Source organism: Salmo salar, chromosome ssa12 (genome assembly GCF_905237065.1).
Source record: "Salmo salar chromosome ssa12, Ssal_v3.1, whole genome shotgun sequence".
Taxonomy (NCBI): Eukaryota; Metazoa; Chordata; class Actinopteri; order Salmoniformes; family Salmonidae; genus Salmo; species Salmo salar.
In genome coordinates, this window is record NC_059453.1 from 42,658,366 (window position 1) to 42,679,417 (window position 21,052).

The 21,052-nt window shown below is 43.3% G+C and overlaps 1 protein-coding gene across 2 annotated transcripts in view; it reads left to right on the forward strand.

The window, feature by feature from the left end:
- The window catches only part of raly (RALY heterogeneous nuclear ribonucleoprotein), a 188,799-nt gene extending 169,930 nt beyond the window's left edge, over nucleotides 1-18,869 (forward strand). For both annotated transcript variants that reach the window (XM_045691386.1, XM_045691387.1), the window contains 3 exons: nucleotides 6,105-6,253; nucleotides 6,604-6,648; nucleotides 18,314-18,869. In XM_045691386.1, the coding sequence (XP_045547342.1) occupies nucleotides 6,105-6,253; nucleotides 6,604-6,645 (191 nt within the window). In that variant the 3' untranslated portion in view covers nucleotides 6,646-6,648; nucleotides 18,314-18,869. The remainder of the gene's footprint in view (nucleotides 1-6,104; nucleotides 6,254-6,603; nucleotides 6,649-18,313) is intronic.
- The last annotated feature ends 2,183 nt before the right edge of the window (nucleotides 18,870-21,052 follow it).

The window sequence follows — 21,052 nt, forward strand, 5'->3', positions numbered from 1 at the left end:
GGGCTGCCTCGATATCATTCAGCTTTTTCCCGGGTTCTGAGAGCCTATGGGAGCCGTAGGAAGTGTCACGTTACAGCAAAGATCCTCAGTCTTCAATAAAAAGAGCCAAGATGAACAAGAACTTGTCAGACAGGTCACTTCCTGTATGGAATCTTCTCAGGTTTTTGCCTGCCATATGAGTTCTGTTATACTCACAGACACCATTCAAACAGTTTTAGAAACTTTAGAGTGTGTTCTATCCAAAGCCAATAATATGCATATTCTAGTTACTGGGCAGGAGTAGTAACCAGATTAAATCGGGTACGTTTTTTATCCGGCCGTGTAAATACTGCCCCCTATCCCCAACAGGTTAAATCAAGCACATTAATACACTTTATAAAGGGGTTTAGAGCCTAACTGGCAAACATAAGCAGCGTGTGAGTTTTAAGTTTGGGGAAGATCATTTTCACCATAAAAATTCACCTTTTTTTAAAAAGCATTACATGCATAATCGCATTTGTGGTCACTTTTGATAATGGTCTTTCCCCGCTAATGGAACATTCGCGCTTATAGCCTACTGCTATATGCGCATTGCTGCTTTTGCTCTTTGTTAGGCCTATTCATCTTGTTGGCTGACAAAAAGTAAATGTGGACATTTCTTCCAATATCTTCATATACCAAGAAATTGGATAAGGAAGCGCACAGTTTGCGTCCCCAATGTGTCTGTCTTCACTTGTAACCTGTGAGAAAGACCCAATCACGTGATGGAGAGCCATGTGAGTGAGAGGTGCTTAGGAGTGCACAGCACTCAGGGAGAAGGGCACAGGGCAGCATTTTGGGCCAAGTACAAAAAGGCTTTATTAGGGTGCATTACGGCCACAAAGGGGATGCTGCCATGAAATTTGAGGCATTATCAAATGCTTGTCAAATTGTGAATGAGAGACTAATGAAGTGTGTACAGCCTGCGTAAAAAAAAAAAATCAAAGCAGAGCTCATGCCTTTCATGCGACTTTTTTCAAAATCATCATGGAGTCGCATCATGCAGCCTTACAATGTAATAAAATCAAAACATATAGCCCAATGTTCCATTAATAACACAAAATTAAGCATATAGGAGTACCTATTTCTTTGTTAACCACTCAACACAGAATAAGTAGCCGCATGTGCACACTCCCTCAAATTGTTTTGAGAAAATATTTATATTTTATTCTTTGTATTTGTTCAATTGTATTCTTCATATTATAAAATAATGCCACAGAATTCTAAGAAAATCTTGTCTGCTAAATGAACTAGTGTAGCAGCCCACAGCCATTTGGCATAGCTAGATCAGGACCTAACATACAGACAACTCAGAGTATGCTATTCTACATTTTCTTCATATCATTCTTCTTTAGATCTGTCTAAAATAAATAATGGATTTATTGTGAAGGTGTTGGCTATATTACATGGATTTAGACTTTTTTTTAAGTGGTTTTCCATCTGGCCACATGGCCTTGTGATTGCCAAAATCCTTAAGTATCCCTGTAACAATGAGGCCCTTTATCTGCTTCTCCAGAGTAAAATGAACTCGTGGATACCATTTTAATGTCTGAGTGCAATTTGAAGGAAGTTGCTAACTAGTGCTAGCGACATTGCTAACTACTGTTAGTGACTGGAAGTCTATGGGTATCTGATGCTACCCATAGACTTTAAATCATTCCGCTAACGCTAGTTAGTATTGGCTCGCAAAACTACCCCTAACTTCCTTCATATTGGACACAGAGACATACAAATTGTATCCACGAGTTCATCTAACTTTTTTTGCTCACATTGGCCACGGAGAGTGAGATCACACAGTCATCCGGAAAAACATGGGCTTTCACGCAAGGCACAGTGTTATATTCTTCAAAGCGAGAATAAAAGGCATTTATCTCATTTCCCTTTGTAATCCATTATTGTCTGCAAGCTCTGTCACATATGACGAGCATCGGAGCCGGTGTAATAGGATTACACCTTCCTCCTATATTGTCATTTTGCATGTTTAATGTCTCGGAGGTCGTAGTGGGCTTTCTTGTATGCGTCTATGTCCATTTCCCTTTCCTTGTAAGTGGTAACTCTAGCCTTTAACGCAGCGCGGATAAATATTGCCTGGAATCCATGTTTTTTGGATTGGATATGTTCTTAGTCGCTGTGGAGATGACATGGTCTATGCACTTATTGATGAAGTCCGTAACTGTTGTAGTAAACGCCTCAATGCTATCGGATGAATCCCGGAACATATCCCAGTTTGTATTAGCAGAACAGTCTTGTAGACTCGTGACTGCTTCGTTTGACCACTTCCGTGTTGAGCGCATCACTGGTGCTTCCTGTTTGAGCTTTTCTTTGTAAACAGGAAGCTGGAGAATGGAGTCATGGCCAAAGAGAGGACAAGAGAAGGCCTTGTATGCGTTTCTGTGGGGTAGAATAAAAGTGGTCAAGAGTTTTAGATTAGGAGACGTGTTGGTAGAGGTAGGACAGTTTTAAGTCTATCCGCATTAAAGCGACCTCCCACCAGCAACGCTGCTTCTGGGAGAGTGGTTTCTTGTTTTTTATTTATGGGCCCATACAGTTCGTTGAGTGCCAGAGTTGTATTGACTTGTGGAGGGACGTAGACAGCCATGATAATTATGTATGAGAACTCTTGGTAGATAAAAGGGTTTGCAGTTTACCATGAGGTATTCTATATCAGGTGAGCAAAAGCTCAAGATTTCCTTCACACTTGAAGCAGCTGTTATATATGAAACAAACACTCCACCTCCTTTTGAATTCCCAGAAGCCGCCGTTCGATCCTGCCGCTGCATGGAGAATAAACTGAGTACTAAGTGCATAGCGTCATCATTCAGTCACATCTGAGTAAGACATAATATTGCAGCTTTTCAAGTCTCTGATGGGAGACTCTCAAACGAAACTCATCCATCATATTCTTGAGTGACTGGACATTTGCCAATAAAACGGAGGTGAGCGCCGTTCGGTTTTCTCTTCGCCTCAATTTCACCAGGACTCCATCTCGTCTCCCGCATCTACGCAGGGTCCGGTATGAACAGTGGAACAGCGGAGTCGTATTTGAAGTCAAAATCGAGGTTAGAAAACTGTCTGATATCCAGAACTGCTTGGTCGTCATTTGTGATAATAGTATGAACTTTCTGAACAAAAAAAAAGTAAAGATAAACACGATAAAAGTCACTATATAGCAAGTTGGGTTGGAACTCATAATGACGCCGTTCTCTGTCGGCGCCATCTTGGGAAATGGAGTCACACCTCTGTCGCATTGGCCACATTCTCCAGACTTTCCACTTTAGTTGAATAGGCATACACTTTAGAAGTGAGCAATGCGAGTGATTAATTTACCAGTTTTAATTTCCACCTAACTACCCCTACTGCATTCAACAGCACTGCACCCCCCACAGCTACTCGCCCAAGCCTCCCCCATTTCTCCTTCTCCCAAATCCATTCAGCTGATGTTCTGAAAGAGCTGCAAAATCTAGACCCCTACAAATCAGCTGGGCTTGACAATCTGGACCCTTTCTTTCTAAAATTATCTGCCGAAATTATTGCAACCCCTATTACTAGCCTGTTCAACCTCTCTTTCGTGTCGTCTGAGATTCCCATAGATTGGAAAGCAGCTGCTGTCATCCCCCTCTTCAAAGGAAGTGACACTCTTGACCCAAATTGCTACAGACCTATATCCATCCTACCCTGCCTTTCTAAGGTCTTCGAAAGCCAAGTCAACAAACAGATTACCGACCATTTCGAATCCCACCGCACCCTCTCCGCTATGCAATCTGGTTTCAGAGCTGGTCATGGGTGCACCTCAGCCACGCTCAAGGTCCTAAACGACATCGTAACCGCCATCGATAAGAAACAATACTGTGCTGCCGTATTCATTGACCTGGCCAAAGCTTTTGACTCTGTTAATCACCACATCCTCATCGGCAGACTCAGTAGCCTTGGTTTCTCAAACGATTGCGTCGCCTGGTTCACCAACTACTTCTCTGACAGAGTTCAGTGTGTCAAATCGGAGGGCCTACTGTCTGGACCTCTGGCAGTCTCTATGGGGGTACCACAGGGTTCAATTCTTGGGCCAACTCTTTTCTCTGTATACATAAATGATGTCGCTCTTGCTGCTGGTGAATCTCTGATCCACCTCTACGCAGACGACACCATTCTGTACACTTCTGGCCCTTCTTTGGACACTGTGTTAACAACCCTCCAGACGAGCTTCAATGCCATTCAACTCTCCTTCCGTGGTCTCCAACTGCTCCTAAACACAAGTAAAACTAAATGCATGCTCTTCAACCGATCGCTGCCTGCACCTGCCCGCCTGTCCAGCATCACTTCTCTGGACGGTTCTAACTTAGAATTTGTGGACAACTACAAATACCTAGGTGTCTGGTTAGACTGTAAACTCTCCTTCCAGACTCACATCAATCATCTCCAATCCAAAGTGAAATCTCGAATTGGCTTCCTATTTCGCAACAAAGCATCCTTCACTCATGCTGCCAAACATACCCTCGTAAAACTGACCATCCTACCAATCCTCGACTTCGGCGATGTCATTTACAAAATAGCTTCCAATACCCTACTCAACAAGCTGGATGCAGTCTATCACAGTGCCATCCGTTTTGTCACCAAAACCCCATATACTACCCACCACTGCGACCTGTACGCTCTCGTTGGCTGGCCTTCGCTTCATAATCGTCGCCAAACACATTGGCTCCAGGTCATCTACAAGACCCTGCTAGGTAAAGTCCCCCCTTATCTCCGCTCACTGGTCACCATAGCAGCACCCACCTGTAGCACGCGCTCCAGCAGGTATATCTCTCTGGTCACCCCTAAAGCCAACTCCTCCTTTGGTCGTCTCTCCTTCCAGTTCTCTGCTGCCAATGACTGGAACGAACTACAAAAATCTCTGAAACTGGAAACACTTATCTCCCTCACTAGCTTTAAGCACCAGCTGTCAGAGCAGCTCACAGATCACTGCACCTGTACATAGCCCATCTATAATTTAGCCCAAACTACTACCTCTTCCCCTACTGTATTTATTTATTTTATTTATTTTGCTCCTTTGCACCATATTATTTATATTTTATCTCTGAACTTTCTTCAAACTACAAATCTACCATTCCAGTGTTTTTCTTGCTATACTTTATTTACTTTGCCATCATGGCATTTTTTTGCCTTTACCTCCCTTATCTCACATCATTTGCTCACATTGTATATAGTCTTATTTTTATTTATATATATTTTTTTTTCTTTTTTTTTCTACTGCATCATTGATTGTATGTTGTTTTACTCCATGTGTAACTCTGTGTTTTTGTATGTTGTCGAACTGCTTTGCTTTATCTTGGCCAGGTCGCAATTGTAAATGAGAACTTGTTCTCAACTTGCCTACCTGGTTAAATAAAGGTGAAATAAAAATAAATAAAACAAAATTTCAAGTTGAGGATAGAGGTAATCTTTTCACGAACAATCTCTTATAGTAATGGCCAGCTCTCTCTGTTTTCTGTTGTTAAGAGCCGCCATGTTCCCACAGGTGAATTGTGAACGGACCAGCAGCACCAGTGCAACAGAAAAAAATCTATTCAGTCATGTTTGTTTCCTCATTAGCTAGCAAGCAAAGAACCGGCTAACTTTACCAGTATATTCAAACATTTGGGGACACAGAAAGTAAAAGGGATAGTTTCTTCAGGAGAGCAATAATCATAGCAATGAATGAATGACACATCTCTAGCATGTCTTCATCACAAACGTGACACTTAAAGAGACAGTGTACAATTTTCTATGTAATGCATCTCGAAAGGAAAATGTTACTTTTATATAATGTAGAAATGTAATATTCCATAAATGTGGATTTGTATCAACATTTTAGCTTTTTATAATAAACAAATGTATTTACATGTTTACATATTAGTTTATAGGGCACAACATGTACTTCAGAAGTAGCTGGAATTCATATAGGCTATATCTCAATCGATTAAAAAAATATATTTTCTTGTGCTTCAAGATGTTGTTGTGCTCTTAACCTTTTAAAGTAAAACAATGTAAATGTAGAGCCCTGTGTGTGTGTGTGTGTGTGTGTGTGTGTGTGTGTGTGTGTGTGTGTGTAGAGCTACGGAAGTCAGAGGACAACAAGAGTGAGATGTTTCAGGACGAGTCATGCTCAGACACAGAGGAGCTGGTAGACGAGCCCCATAACAGTGATGTGGAGGATGGGGAGGAGGACGGCACACAGAATGAGTGTGAAGATGACGACATGGTCAGATTGTGTGTGTTTGTGCTTGCGAGCATGTGTGCTTGAAGCCTGTATTGATGTGGGGTGTGTGTGCATGTGCAAGCATATTTGCAAGGGTGGGGGTTAGTGTGTTTGTGTGGCCGTGCGTATGTACGTTTGTGTGGCTGTGCGTGAAGGCAGTATGGATGTGGGCGGAGGTGTGAAGGTATTTGAGGTCACATATGACATTTGTGTGTGTTTTGGCTTTAGCACAGTATTGTACGGGCATCACACGCTGTCTGAACGAATGTTTGCTCAACTATAAGTTCTATTGCATGATATTACATTCAATTCCCTCAGTAGCCACTTACATTTCTCCTCACGCCATTTCCCAGGAAAACAACCACCTATCAGAAATGGACTCCATCCTGCAATAAAAGGCAAGTTGTTCTGAATGTCGAAATACTCAAGTGAAGCAAAGAAACTTTTGATTGTCACTAATTACTTGAAATGTGCATGGCCACCGGGCATTTGAATGAGACAATATGTCAGAACAGAACTACTCTGATGCACATTCACAGCTGTGTTTTTGAAAGACAGCCTGGTCCAAACAGCATGGCAGCTAGTCAATGACTATATAAATGATGGTAAATTGCGATATTGACTTGAATGTAGGAACATTAATAAATGCTAGAGCACTCACATGGATAACGTCTGGGTAGCTTGCTAGCTAAGTACATCGAGTAAACAATTGAGGTCTTCTTTGAAAAGGTGGGTGAGCAATAATACTTAAAATATGCAGAAAACCAGCCACCACTTATTTATCGACCCCCCAAAAATATGTTGAGTAGATACAAGGACTTGACTTGGATGTCCATCCGAAAGCCTTTTTCTTGGTATATTTCCAAGAGCAACTGTGAGTACCAAAACATTTATATTGTAGCACAATATTCAGTGAAATATAGACTGTGCAGATTTCAACCAGTTTTGTTTCTCTGAGAATTCTGTAGATAATGTACGGATACGTACATTACTCACTTGAAAACCTGTTATGCAACAGGACCATCACAGATTAAATTGACCAAATCACCCATTTACTGTAGTAAATGTTAACAACAAATCTGTTTTACTTGGCTCTAATCTAAAATGTCAGTTACAGATATCTAGTGGGAAATTACTCACATTGAACTTGAAACAGTTGGTAAAAGTTATCAAAATGTGGGAAATTATCCCGATTGTTTTCTCTAATCTGGTGTTCAAGGTTAAATGGCTCAACTTCTCTCGCATTTAGACCTCCTCAGCCACTGTGATATTGCAAGGCTTTCAGAAGACAAACATGCCATAGTGTCAGGAATCTGTTTCTGATTCCACTGTGATCACATTTCCCCATTTCTCCTCTGAGCAAACACAGAGTGAACCCCAGGAGACCCAAGCCAAATGAACACAGCGCCAGACACCAATTTCCCCGGTTCGTCACGCTGCCTCCGACGGACACGTGTTTATTTATTTATAAGTTGACGCTCACAGAGAGGGTTTGCATTGACGACTGAATCGTGCTCGTGAGGAAGGTCGTTTTCATACAGTAGGCTGCAGATATTCACATCTGAGCCTGCATTGAAATAAAATGAGAACATACACTCAGCGGACAGTGAACCCATCTAGTCCTGGGTCGGATCCCACTTTGCCTCCAGAACAGTCTGAATTATTTGGGGCATGGGCACATTGCTTAATTGGTATCAAGGGATACAACTTGTGCCAGGAAAACAGTACCCCTACCAGCCGGTACCATTGACACCAGGAAGGATAGGGCCTGACTCTGCCGTCAGCATAACGCAACAGGAACCGTGATTCGTCGAACCAGGCAATGTTTTTCCACTCCTGAATTGTCCAGTGTTCGTGATCACGTGCCCACTGGAGCCGCTTCTTCTTGTTTTTAGCTGATAGGAGTGGAAACTCGGTGTGGTCGTCTGCTGCAATAGCCCATCCGTGAGAAGGAATGAAGAGTTGTGCTTTCCGATATGCCATTATGCACACCACCGTTGTAATGCGCCATTATGCCTTGTTTGTGGCCCTACTGTTAGCTTGCATGATTCTTGCTATTCTCCATCGACCTCTCATCAACGAGCTACAACAGGACTGCTGCTGTTTGTCACACCATTCTCGGTAAACCCTAGACATTATCGTGCGGTGGAAAGCCCAGGTAGCCGGCCATTTCTGAGATACTGGAATCGGCTATTGAACTGGTAAGGTTTACACCTGTTGTATTTGATACCGATGATCATACCACTCTCAAAGTCGCTTAGGTCACTTGTTTTGCCCATTCTAACGTTCAGTTGAACAGTAACTGAATGCCTAGATGCCTGTCTGCAAGCCACAGCCACGTGATGCACTGTCTGTAGAAGATAACCATTTTGAATGGGGTTGTGTACCTAAAAAAACTGGCCACTGAGTGTATATCACCTCACCAAAAGGGTGCTTCGACTGTCCCCATAGGATAACCCTTTTGGGTTCCAGGTGGAAGCCTCCTTAAAAAGGGTTCTACATAGAACCCAAAAGGATTTTACCTGGAACCAAAAAGGGTTCTACATAGAACCCAAAAGGATTTTACCTGGAACCAAAAAGGGTTATCTTTTGGGGGACACCCGAAGAACCCTTTTATGTTCTGGATTGCACCTTTTTTTCTAAGAGTGTATGTGAGCCACAGCACTGCTGATTTTTCATCCTTACCCTCTAATCAGGGACTGAGTGAATGGACTGAAATCAATAGAAACCAAACTCTTTGAGGCAGAGGGCAACAGAGCATGGCAGGCCTGCTCTACCTACATAATGGTAGGGGGAACACTAGTATTGCGGACCTCAAGGCCCGTGTTTGAATTCTCTTGGAGTGGGCGTTTCCCAAAGCCTACTTTGTTCCATCTATACGCATACAGGAAAGGCTAATAATATTGTTTAAAACCTGCAAATATTAATGCCTCAATGTGTTGCACAGGTGAATGCTACAGTTCTTATTCAAAACTAATGTACTGTATGAATGGAGCCTAGCTGGATTTTTCACGATCAGACGGGATTCTTAAAAGGAAGATATTCTATGAAAAGCACTATAGAATTGTAATTTATTATTATTATTTCTATTATTACTAGAAATAATGGAAAACTTTGAGAATGCAGGGAAAACGGGTATAATCTTTGTAGCTTTGTGACAGCATTTGATACAGTACATCTAGAATCTGTTTATTAAAGCCAGGATTTTTTCAATTTAGGAGAATCTCTCATAAGATTGGTAAAAGTTGTGTAAACACTCCTTTATGTAAAATAATAAATAATGGTTACTTCTCTGTGACGATCGTCAAAATGAGTAGACCAAGGTGCAGCGTGGAAAGTGCTCATATTTATATTTATTGTAACTCTGAACACTCAAACAAAATAACAAACCAAGGAAAAATGAACGTCACGTTCTGCAGGCTTACTGAGCTGTACAAAAACAAGATCCCACACAGAAGGAGGGAAAAAGGGCTGCCTAAGTATGATTCCTAATCAGAGACGACGATAGACAGCTGCCTCTGATTAGGAACCATACTCGGCTAAACACAAAGAAATAGAAAACATAGAATGGCATAGAATGCCCACCCCACATCACACCCTGACCTAACCCTAAAAAAAGAGAAAATAAACGTCAATCTAAGGTCAGGGCGTGACAGTACCCCCCCAAAGGTGCGGACTCCCGGCCGCCAACCTGAACCTATAGGGGAGGGTCCGGGTGGGCATCTACTCTTGGTGGCGGCTCTGGTTCGGGGCGTAGCCCCCACTCCGCCCGCTGATCCCTCCGCTTTTGTGTCTCCGGAGGAACCAGACCATGGATCATCGCCGAAGGCTCAGAACTGGAAACCCCCGCTGGAGGTTCTGGACTGCCGACCACCGCTGGAGACTCTAGACTGCGGACCGCCGCTGAAGACTCCGGACTGCGGACCGCCGCTGGAGACTCCGGACTGCGGACTGCCGCTGGAGACTCCGGACTGGGGAACGTCGCTGGAGGCTCCGGACTGGGGAACGTCGCTGGAGGCTCCGGACTGGGGAACGTCGCTGGAGGCTCCGGACTGGGGAACGTCGCTGGAGGCTCCGGACTGGGGAACGTCGCTGGAGGCTCCGGACTGGGGAACGTCGCTGGAGGCTCCGGACTGGGGAACGTCGCTGGAGGCTCCGGACTGGGGAACGCCCCTGAAGACTCCGGACTGCGGACCGCCGCTGGAGACTCCGGACTGCGGACCGCCGCTGGAGACTCCGGACTGGGGAACGTCGCTGGAGACTTCGGACTGGGGAACGTCGCTGGAGGCTTCGGACTGGGGAACGTTGCTGGAGACTCTGGACTGTAGGCATTCTCAGGAGGTTCCGGACTGTAGGCCATCTCAGGAGGTTCCGGACTGTGGACCGTTGCTGCAGGCTCCGTGCCATGGATCATCCCTACAGGCTCCGGGCCATGGATCATCCCTACAGGCTTCTTGCCATGGATTATCACTGGAGGCTTCGTGCCATGGATCATCCCTACAGGCTCCGGGCCATGGATCATCACTGGAGGCTTCGTGCCATGGATCATCACTGGAGGCTTCTTTACGTGGAGCCGGAACAGGTCTCACCGGACTGGGGAGATGCACTGGAGACTGGGTGCGCAGAGCAGGCACAGGGTATACTGGGCCGTGGAGGCGCACTGGAGGTTTGGAGCTTAGGGCTGGCACCACCCGTCCTGGCTGTATGCTTACTTTAGCCCGGCAAGTGCAGGGCACGGTCACAGGACGAATTGGGCTGTGCAGGCGCACTAGCGACACAGTGCGTAGAACTGGCGCAGGATACACTGGGCCTTGGAGGCGCACTGGAGGTCTGGAGCTTATGACTGGCACAACCCGTCCTGGCTGGATACCCCCCGTAGCCCGGCAAGCGCGGGGCGTTGGAACAGGTCGCACAGGTTTGTGCTGGCGAACTGGGGGTACCGTGCGTAGAGCTGGTGCAGGATAACCTGGGCCGAAGCGACGCACCGGAGACCAGGAACGCTGAGCTCGTCACCAGTACTTGAAAACATGTGAATAAAACTGTAAATACATTATAAGGCAGACAGTGTGCTATAGTAGAAACGACAACACGATATACAGAGAATAAGGTACTTTGATAGGAACGCACACATGCCCAAAGTTATTATTTGTAAGGAAAACAACAAGGCAGGCAATGCGAGCACCAGTTAGAAAAAGTGCCAATTCGTGCAAGACTGCGCAAATGTCTGCATACTTGATCTGCGGAAACATTGGTTTAGTGCTTTGGCTCTCCTCGAAGAGAGAAGTTTGTCCGGCTCAGTAAAGCCTCAAACATAAATTGTACGCAACACTGAAATGGGCTACTTCTATGTGAATTAATGAGGCGGAACACACCTAAATTCAAACTGAAAATGAAACTTGTTGAAAATAATTTTAAATTGACAAGTTGAGTCATAGGCTATAGATAATTAGCAGGCAGCGAGTGTTAACTGTCCTGTTGCATAACAATCACATTTCGGAACAGTTATTGCATTCTGACATCACTTGCATAAAACTCACGCTGGGGCGACCATTAGAAATATTTGGAATTCACGTGTAAACAGGTTAAGAATGATGGAGGGGCCTCACAAGTGGCGCAGTGGTCTAAAGCACTGCATCGCAGTTGCTAGCTGTGCCACTAGAGATCCTGGTTCGAGTCCAAGCTCTGTCGCAGCCGACCACAACTGGGAAACCCATGGGACAGCACACAATTGGCCCAGCGTCGTCCGGGTTAGGTGAGTGTTTGGCTGGCAGGAATGTCCTTGTCCCATCGTGCTCTAGTGACTGCTGTGGCGGGCCAGGCGCACGTACGCTGACAAGGTCGCCAGGTGTACGGTGTTTCCTCCAACACATTGGTGTGGCTGGCTTCTGGGTTAAGCAGGCATTGTGTCAAGAAGCAGTGCGGCTTGGTTGGGTCATGTTTCGGAGGACGCCAAGATCACGACCTTTGCCTCTCCCGAGTCCGTACGGGAGTTGCAGCGATGAGACCACACTCTAACTACCAATTGGATACCACAAAATAAGGAAGAAAAAGGGATAACATTTGTTTTTTATATATTCTTTTTAAAGAATGATGTAATCCACTGTGTTCTTTGGGACCTGCAATGCTGCAGAAATGTTTGGTACCCTTCGCCAGATTGGTGCCTCAACACAATCCTGTCACGGAGCTCTACAAACAATTCCTTCGACCTCATGGCTTGTTTTTTTTGCACTGACATGCACTGTCAACTGTGGGACCTTATGTAGACAGGTGTGTTCCTTTCCAAATCATGTCCAATCAATTGAATTTACCACAGGTGGGCTCCAATCAAGTTGTAAAAATGTCTCAAGGATGATCAACGGAAACAGGATGCACCTGAGCTCAATTTCGAGTCTTGTAGCAAAGGGTCTGAATACTTATGTTAATAAAGTATCATTTTTTTTATTCTGTCAATTTTACTCCCCATCCCCCCTTGTAATGACGTCGCCAGTTGTCTCATCATTATGCACACCTGCCACCATTACGCGCACCTGCGCCTCATGACACTCACCTGAACTCCATCACCTTCAATATTACCTCCCCGATATCTTGGTTCTTTCCTCAGGCGTTATTGACTCCGTTTCATGTCTGTACGCTTTTTGTGTTTTGTACAATGTTCTATTTACTATTAAATTTGCACTCCCTGTACTTGCTTCCCGACTCCCAGCGTACACAGTACATATACACTACCGTTCAAAAGTTTGGGGTCACTTAGAAATGTCCTTGTCTTTGAAAGAAAAGCACCTTTTTTGTCCATTCAAATAACATCAAATTGATCAGAAATACAGTGTAGACATTGTTAATATTGTTAATGACTATTGCTGCTGGAAACGGCTGATTACTACAAACAGTTGAAGTCGGAAGTTTACATACACGTTAGCAAAATACAACTAAGTTTTACAATTCCTGGCATTTAATCCTAGTAAAAATGCCCTGTCTTAGGTCAGTTAGGATCACCACTTTATTTTAACAATGTGAAATGTTAGAATAATAGTAGAGAGCATTTTTTATTTCGGCATTTCTTTCTTTCATCACATTCCCAGTGGGTCAGAAGTTTACATACATTAGTGTTTGGGAGCACTGCCTTTTAAATTGTTTAACTTTGGTCAAATGTTTCGAGTAGCCTTCCACAAGCTTCCCACAATAAGTTGGGTGAATTTTGGCCCATTCCTCCTGACAGAGCTTGTGTAACTGATTCAGGTTGGTAGGGCTCCTTGCTCACACAAGCTTTTTTAGTTCTGCCCACACATTTTCTATAAGATTCAGGTCAGGGCATTGTGATGGCCACTCCAATACCTTTACTTTGTTGTCCTTAAGCCATTTTGCCACAACTTTGGAAGTATGCCTGGGGTCATTGTCCATTTGGAAGACCCATTTGCGACCAAGCTTTAACTTACTGACTTCAATATATCCACATAATTTTCCTACCACATGATGCCATATATATTGTGAAGTGCACCAGTCCCTCCTGCAGCAAAGCACCCACACAACATGATGCTGCCACCCCCGTGCTTCACGGTTGGGATGGTGTTCTTCGGCTTGCAAGCATCTCCCTTTTTCCTCCAAACATAACGATGGTCATTATAGCCAAACAGTTCTATTTTTATTTTATCAGACCAGAGGACATTTCTCCAAAAAGTACAATCTTTGTCCCCATGTGCAGTTGCAAACCGTAGTCTGGCTTTTTTATGGCGTTTTTTTCAGCAGTGGCTTCTTCCTTGCTAAGCAGCCTTTCAGGTTATGTCGATATAGGACTCATTTTACTGTGGATATAGATACTTTTGAACCTGTTTCCTTCAGCATCTTCACAAGGTCCTTTGCTGTTGTTCTGGGATTGATTTGCACTTTTTGCACCAAAGTACATTCATCTCTAGGAGACAGAACGCATCTCCTTCCTGAGCGGTATGATGGCTACGTGGTCCGATGGTGTTTATACTTGCGTACTATTGTTTGTACAGATGAACGTGGTACCTTCAGGCGTTTGGAAATTGCTCCCAAGGATGAACCTTTTTTTCTGAGGTCTTGGCTGATTTCTTTTGATTTTCCCATGATGTCAAGCAAAGAGGCATTAAGTTTGAAGGTATGCCTTGAAATACATCCACAGGTACACCTCCAATTGACTCAAGTTATGTCAATTAGCATATCAGAGGCTTCTAAAGCCATGACATCATTTTCTGGAATTTTCCAAGCTGTTTAAAGGCACAGTCAACTTAGTTTTTGTAAACTTCTGACGAACTGGAATTGTGATACAGTGAATTATAAGTGAAATAATCTGTCTGTAAACAATTGTTTTAAAAATACTTGTGTCATGCACAAAGTAGATGTCCTAACAGACTTGCCAAAACTATAGTTTGTTAACAAGAAATTTGTGTAGTGGTTGAAAAACAAGTTATTTTAAATGTATTTTTATACCCTTTTTTTTCTCCCCAATTTCGTGGTATCCAATTGGTAGTAGTTACAGTCTTGTCTCATCGCAGCAACTTCCGTACGGACTCAGGAGAGAGCCATGCGTCCTCCGAAACACAACCCAACCAAGCCGCGCTGCTTCTTGACACAATGCCCATCCAACCCGGAAGCCAGCCGCACCAATGTGTCAGAGGAAACACCGTACACCTGGCGACCGTGTCAGCGTGCACTGCGCCCGGTCCGCCACAGAAGTCACTATTGCGCGATGAGACAAGGATATCCCTGGCAGCCAAACCCTCCCTAACCCGGACGACGCTGGGCCAATTGTGTGCCGCCCCTTTGGCCTCGCGGTCCCGGCCGGCTGCGACAGAGCCTGGACTCGAACCCAGAATCTCTAGTTTCACAACTGAGCAAGAGGACAAGTACGTTAGACTGTCTAGTTTGAGAACAGACACCTCACAAGTCCTCAACTGGCAGCTTCATTAACCTCCAGGCTGTGTAAGGGCTATTTTACCAAGAAGGAGAGTGATGGAGTGCTGCATCAGATGACCTGGCCTCCACAATCACCTGACCTCAACCCAATTGAGATGGTTTGGGATGAGTTGGACCGCAGAGTGAAGGAAAAACAGCCAACAAGTGCTTAGCATATGTGGGAACTCCTTCAAGACTGTTGGAAAAGCATTCCAGGTGAAGCTGGTTGAGAGAATGCCATGAGTGTGCAAAGATGTCATCAAGGCAAAGGGTGACTACTTCGAAGGATCTAAAATCTATTTTGATTCGTTTAACTACATTAACTGTTTATTACATGATTCCATATGTGTTATTTCAAGGTTTTGAAGTCTTCACTATTATTGCTAAATGTAGAAAATAGTAAAAATAAAGAAAAACCCTGGAATGAGTAGGTGTGTCTAAACTTTTGACTGGTACTTTATATACACACATTCATACACAGTGTATGGTGGTGTATGCTCAATACAAAATTATAACGCATCGCCTCTGTGCCTCAACATTGGAAGAGAATTACTTAAAGAAGAAATGTAATAGTTAGTCTGACTACCACCCATTAAAATCATAAATATTCTATTCTACAATAAAATAAGACTCCAAGCTGACACAATCCATTATTTAGCATTCATTCCTATTGGGTTGAAAATAATCTGAAACACAACCACAAACAGGAAATGCATCCAACAAATTAGTAGTCACAAGTTTGATGTAGTTTTGGTGTGCTTTGACTATGGGACCAAATACTTAACTTTTACTACTTTAATACAAATCATTTAATTTGTCCCATGGTCCCTTAAAATGTGAGGACTAGGTACACAAAGTGCTATATATTTCAAAATGGTTCACCCGATATGGATGAAATTACCCTAAAATTAAAGCTGATAGTCTCCTTTAACCTTATAGTTATTGTAGCATTTCAAATCCAAAGTGCCCCCCCAAAAAAACAAAAATCCCAATACTTTTGGAGCTAACTGTATCTGTAGAAGTATTGTTGTCCATTCGTTTACTCCAATATATACTGCTCAAAAAAATAAAGGGAACACTTAAACAACAGAATGTAACTCCAAGTCAATCACACTTCTGTGAAATCAAACTGTCCACTTAGGAAGCAACACTGATTGACAATACATTTCACATGCTGTTATGCAAATGGTATAGACAACAGGTGGAAATGATAGGCAATTAGCAAGACACCCCCAATAAAGGAGTGGTTCTGCCGGTGGGGACCACAGACCACTTCTCAGCTCCTATGCTTCCTGGCTGATGTTTTGGTCACTTTTGAATGCTGGTGGTGCTTTCACTCTAGTGGTAGCATGAGACAGAGTCTACAACCCACACAAGTGGCTTAGGTAGTGCAGCTCATCCAGGATGGCACATCAATGCGAGCTGTGGCAAAAAGGTTTGCTGTGTCTGTCAGCGTAGTGTCCAGAGCATGGAGGCGCTACCAGGAGACAGGCCAGTACATCAGGAGACGTGGAGGAGGCCGTAGGAGGGCAACAACCCAGCAGCAGGACCGCTACCTCCGCCTTTGTGCAAGGAGGAGCACTGCCAGAGGCCTGCAAAATGACCTCCAGCAGGCCACAAATTTGCATGTCTCTGCTCAAACGGTCAGAAACAGACTCCATGAGGGTGGTATGAGGGCCCGACGTCCACAGGTGGGGGTTGTGCTTACAGCCCAACACCGTGCAGGACGTTTGGCATTTGCCAGAGAACACCAAGATTGGCAAATTCGCCACTGGCGCCCTGTGCTCTTCACAGATGAAAGCAGGTTCACACTGAGCACATGTGACAGACGTGACAGTCTGGAGACGCCGTGGAGAACGTTCTGCTGCCTGCAACATCCTCCAGCATGACCAGTTTGGCGGTGGGTCAGTCATGGTGTGGGGTGGCATTTCTTTGGGGGGCCGCACAGCCCTCCATGTGCTCGCCATAGGTAGCCTGACTGCCATTAGGTACTGAGATGAGATCCTCAGACCCCTTGTGAGACCATATGCTGGTGCAGTTGGCCCTGGGTTCCTCCTAATGCAAGACAATGCTAGACCTCATGTGGCTGGAGTGTGTCAGCAGTTCTTGCAAGCGGAAGGCATTGATGCTATGGACTGGCCCGCCCGTTCCCCAGACCTGAATTCAATTGAGCACATCTGGAACATCATGTCTCGCTCCATCCACCAACGCCACGTTGCACCACAGACTGTCCAGGAGTTGGCGGATGCTTTAGTCCAGGTCTGGGAGGAGATCCCTCAGGAGACCATCCGCCACCTCATCAGGAGCATGACCAGGCGTTGTAGGGAGGTCATACAGGCACGTGGAGGCCACACACACTACTGAGCCCCATTTTGACTTGTTTTAAGGACATTACATCAAAGTTGGATCAACCTGTAGTGTGGTTTTCCACTTTAATTTTGAGTGTGACTCCAAATCCAGACCTCCATGGGTTGCTAAATTGGATTTCCATTGATTATTTTTGTGTGATTTTGTTGTCAGCACATTCAACTATGTAAAGAACAAAGTATTTAATAAGATTATTTCATTCATTCAGATCTAGGATGTGTTATTTTAGTGTTCCCTTTATTTTTTTGAGCAGTGTATATATATATATATATATATATATATATGTTTTTATTAACCCTACAGGCCCCAGAATCAGCAGTGAGTGGCCGCTGATGGGCATGCCCCCATAGAGTAAATTCCCAGACCATACCTAAATGATTATTGCACTGTCGGTCAATGCTTGCTGTTCAGTTCCATAAACTGGTGCTGTCTTACCAGGAAAATGCACACAAAAAAATCCACTCTTACATTCCTTATGTGTCCAACATGACTAAAATACTTGTTTGATGGAAACATTAATGTGAAAGTAAAGATGACAATGGATCTCTCTATTCTCGCTTGGCTGTGGGCTGGAATTTTTCCTCCTTTTGTTTGTCTCTGAAGTAAGGGGGAAATAGTTCATGTTAGCTATTCAGCTTTAAAAGCAATTGAGGGAAAATGAAACCACATGTGAGGTTTGACAGTAATCCAGCCAAGAGGTTTTTCTTTTTTTGGTTTTAGCATGCTCTGGTGTTCTCCCTGTTCGCAGACACATCTTAATACTGCTTTTCTTTTCTTGTCCAGTCAGCGGGGAGAAAAAAAGATTGTTGACTGGAAACTGTTTTAGTACCACAGACTCCACAGGAAGACACTCAAACCATAGGGTGCCGTCAAAACCTGCAACACCGGCCACAGACGAGACGGACAGACTCACAGCTCCACTGTTAAGCAGAGAGGGGGAGCCGCTCCCTTCAAACTGAGAACTCACAGAAAGCCACTACACCTCCAAATGACACCACCAGTCAATTAATACAGGAATCAAGGACCTGTAAAATTGTTCTATAACTGTCCAAAACGAACAGAACATTTCAAACTGAGGAATGCTACTAGCTAAGGAACGGAATTACTCTTTTATACTGTATGCTACAGAACTCTCGAATCACTCCTTGTCCAGTCTCCATCCTACCCCTGTTCTTCCTTCCTCAGTCTTTTGTGTTTTCACAATGTTTCTGTTGTCTTATTTATGTGCTGATCGTAAATAGATCCAACTGTTATTTTTAATGAGTGCATATTCTTCTGCTTGCATTTTAGAGGCTGCAAGAGATCTTTACAGATGTAAATAAACTATGTTAACTTGTGACTTGGACTTATGCTTTCACTGCAGGTGCACATATCCTTTCCAAAATCTATGCAGAACTGCAGAACCTGGCAGGGTTACATTAAAGAAAATAATGAACGTTTCTGGTCTGTGAGCTTACCACTGGGTTAATTCAAGTTAACAGGTCAGTAGTATTCCAAGCCGGCAAAATGTGGCACAGAACGTCTTAATGTCATAATTCTCTGGTTGTAAACCATTTTTCTGGGATATTATATAACCAGATTACAACCAACTGGTCTCTGTTACAACCAGGTAAAGATGTTTTATGTTTACGCAAGTCGTTAATAATCTTGGTTGAGAAATATCCAAGTGTCTTGGCTGTGTCTGTTTAATATCAAGATGGAAGTTCTGGCTTTTTCACCTGAACAAGACCATGTGCAAACTCCCCTTGCCTGAACTGGATTGGCTGGGGAACAGGTTGACATGCATAAAGAACAGATGGAATGCTATTTTGACAGCAAGTAAGTGAACACTAGTTAGGGCTGCTATTTGACTTATCAAGCTCTATTTAGGAATGTTCAATGAGAAATGCTTTATTAGGGGTTCAGAACAAAGCTGTGAAACATATTGTTATTCTCTGAATTCTTAAGGTTTTTGTTTTTAGCATAGATTGGTAACTTTTTTCTAATTTGGAACACAGAAACTAGATGCCATGAGTAACTTGGTTAAAAAGAATGGCACCGATTGGCCTATAAGCTGTTATAAGCAGTCTCACGTAAACCCTCATATCCGTTGCCCCATTTGACAGGGAGACTTGAAACTTTGTATGTAGGTGTCTTTCCTCATGTTGAACAAATTTTCCGCAAGGACACATAAGGTCCGTCAGGATGGATTTTTCTCCATCTTGGAAATTTGGAAAAACCTATTCTCATTAACCATAACCACATGTAGTATGTAGGCCAATGGCACATGTCTTAACATAGTTTGAGAAAAGCTAAGGGATTGGTCAAAAGATGGCTGAGTTTTGACAAATCATGTCCATTTAAACCACTGTAAATCTACTCCACAGTGGCATATCAATTTGAATACTTGCCATCGCTATCATGGATGTCCCTAAGATGAACCACACTTAACTAGATTTTGATATCTCAAAAAACAAGGAAACTATAAGAACTCATTCTTTGCATATGTAATGCTAATGCTCAAAATCATCTGCTCTTCATCTTCTCTTTAATGGTTTTGAGAAAATTCATTTATTTTACAATCCCTTAAACGGCACACAGTTCTCAATGGTTTACTGGAGCTGGTTTACCCAGCAGCCAAATCAAATTCTCTGCACGGTATTGTGCAGTTTTATTGATAACGTCCTATTGTTTTCAGGCACATTTATTTATTTTCTTTTGCGTGTTTCATATGAAACTACAAAGTGCTGGCGCATAGGCTTACTGTGATTTTATTGATGAACAGCAAGCTTAACTAGTTATAAATGGTGTCAAAGTTGATCTCATATATCCTTGGCATTCGTAAATCATAAAACGTAGTTATATGTCCATAGTATCGCATCGGGACAAGTAAACTGAAGATCTCGTTTGTATTTTTGATATGAAGACCATCAGGACTTGCCAAACAGTGACGTTAAAGTGAGTGAATCATTACTAGTCTACCGAATCACATCGGTAAGAGAGCCGTTCATTTGGCTCCCTAATTTGCATACTAGGAGGCTTTTTGGCGATTTAACAGATGTCGTTTTCTCTCTTAACAGGTATAGAACCAGAACTTAATTAACCATCTGCTCTGTTTATTTTAGAGACACATTTTTCCATTTGAAAAAGTTTTTATTTTAAATTGAACCTTTAATGATTTTTTTCTAGGTAATTTGGGCTATTTAATGAAATTCTGTTTTAATAAAATACATAATTTAAAGAAAAATATAATTGTGGGAATTCATATCTTGCTGTAAAATACTTTAATCTCAAGAGAAGACAGGTTAAATGTAAAAAAGGTTGAATGTTCTTTTAGAAAATAGTCCTGGGCCCAGTTTCCCAATAGCGATGGAACTTAGGCTTACGAGTGTTTTAATGATGCATCTTTCCTACATCTAACGATGCACTTAGCTGTTCTACGAGTGGTCTGAGTCAGGCGTTAGATTACGAGCATTTAAATGCAACGCTAATAACAATGGTTTTGGGAAACAGCTCAGAGATTTAATGATGCTTCTATGAAGG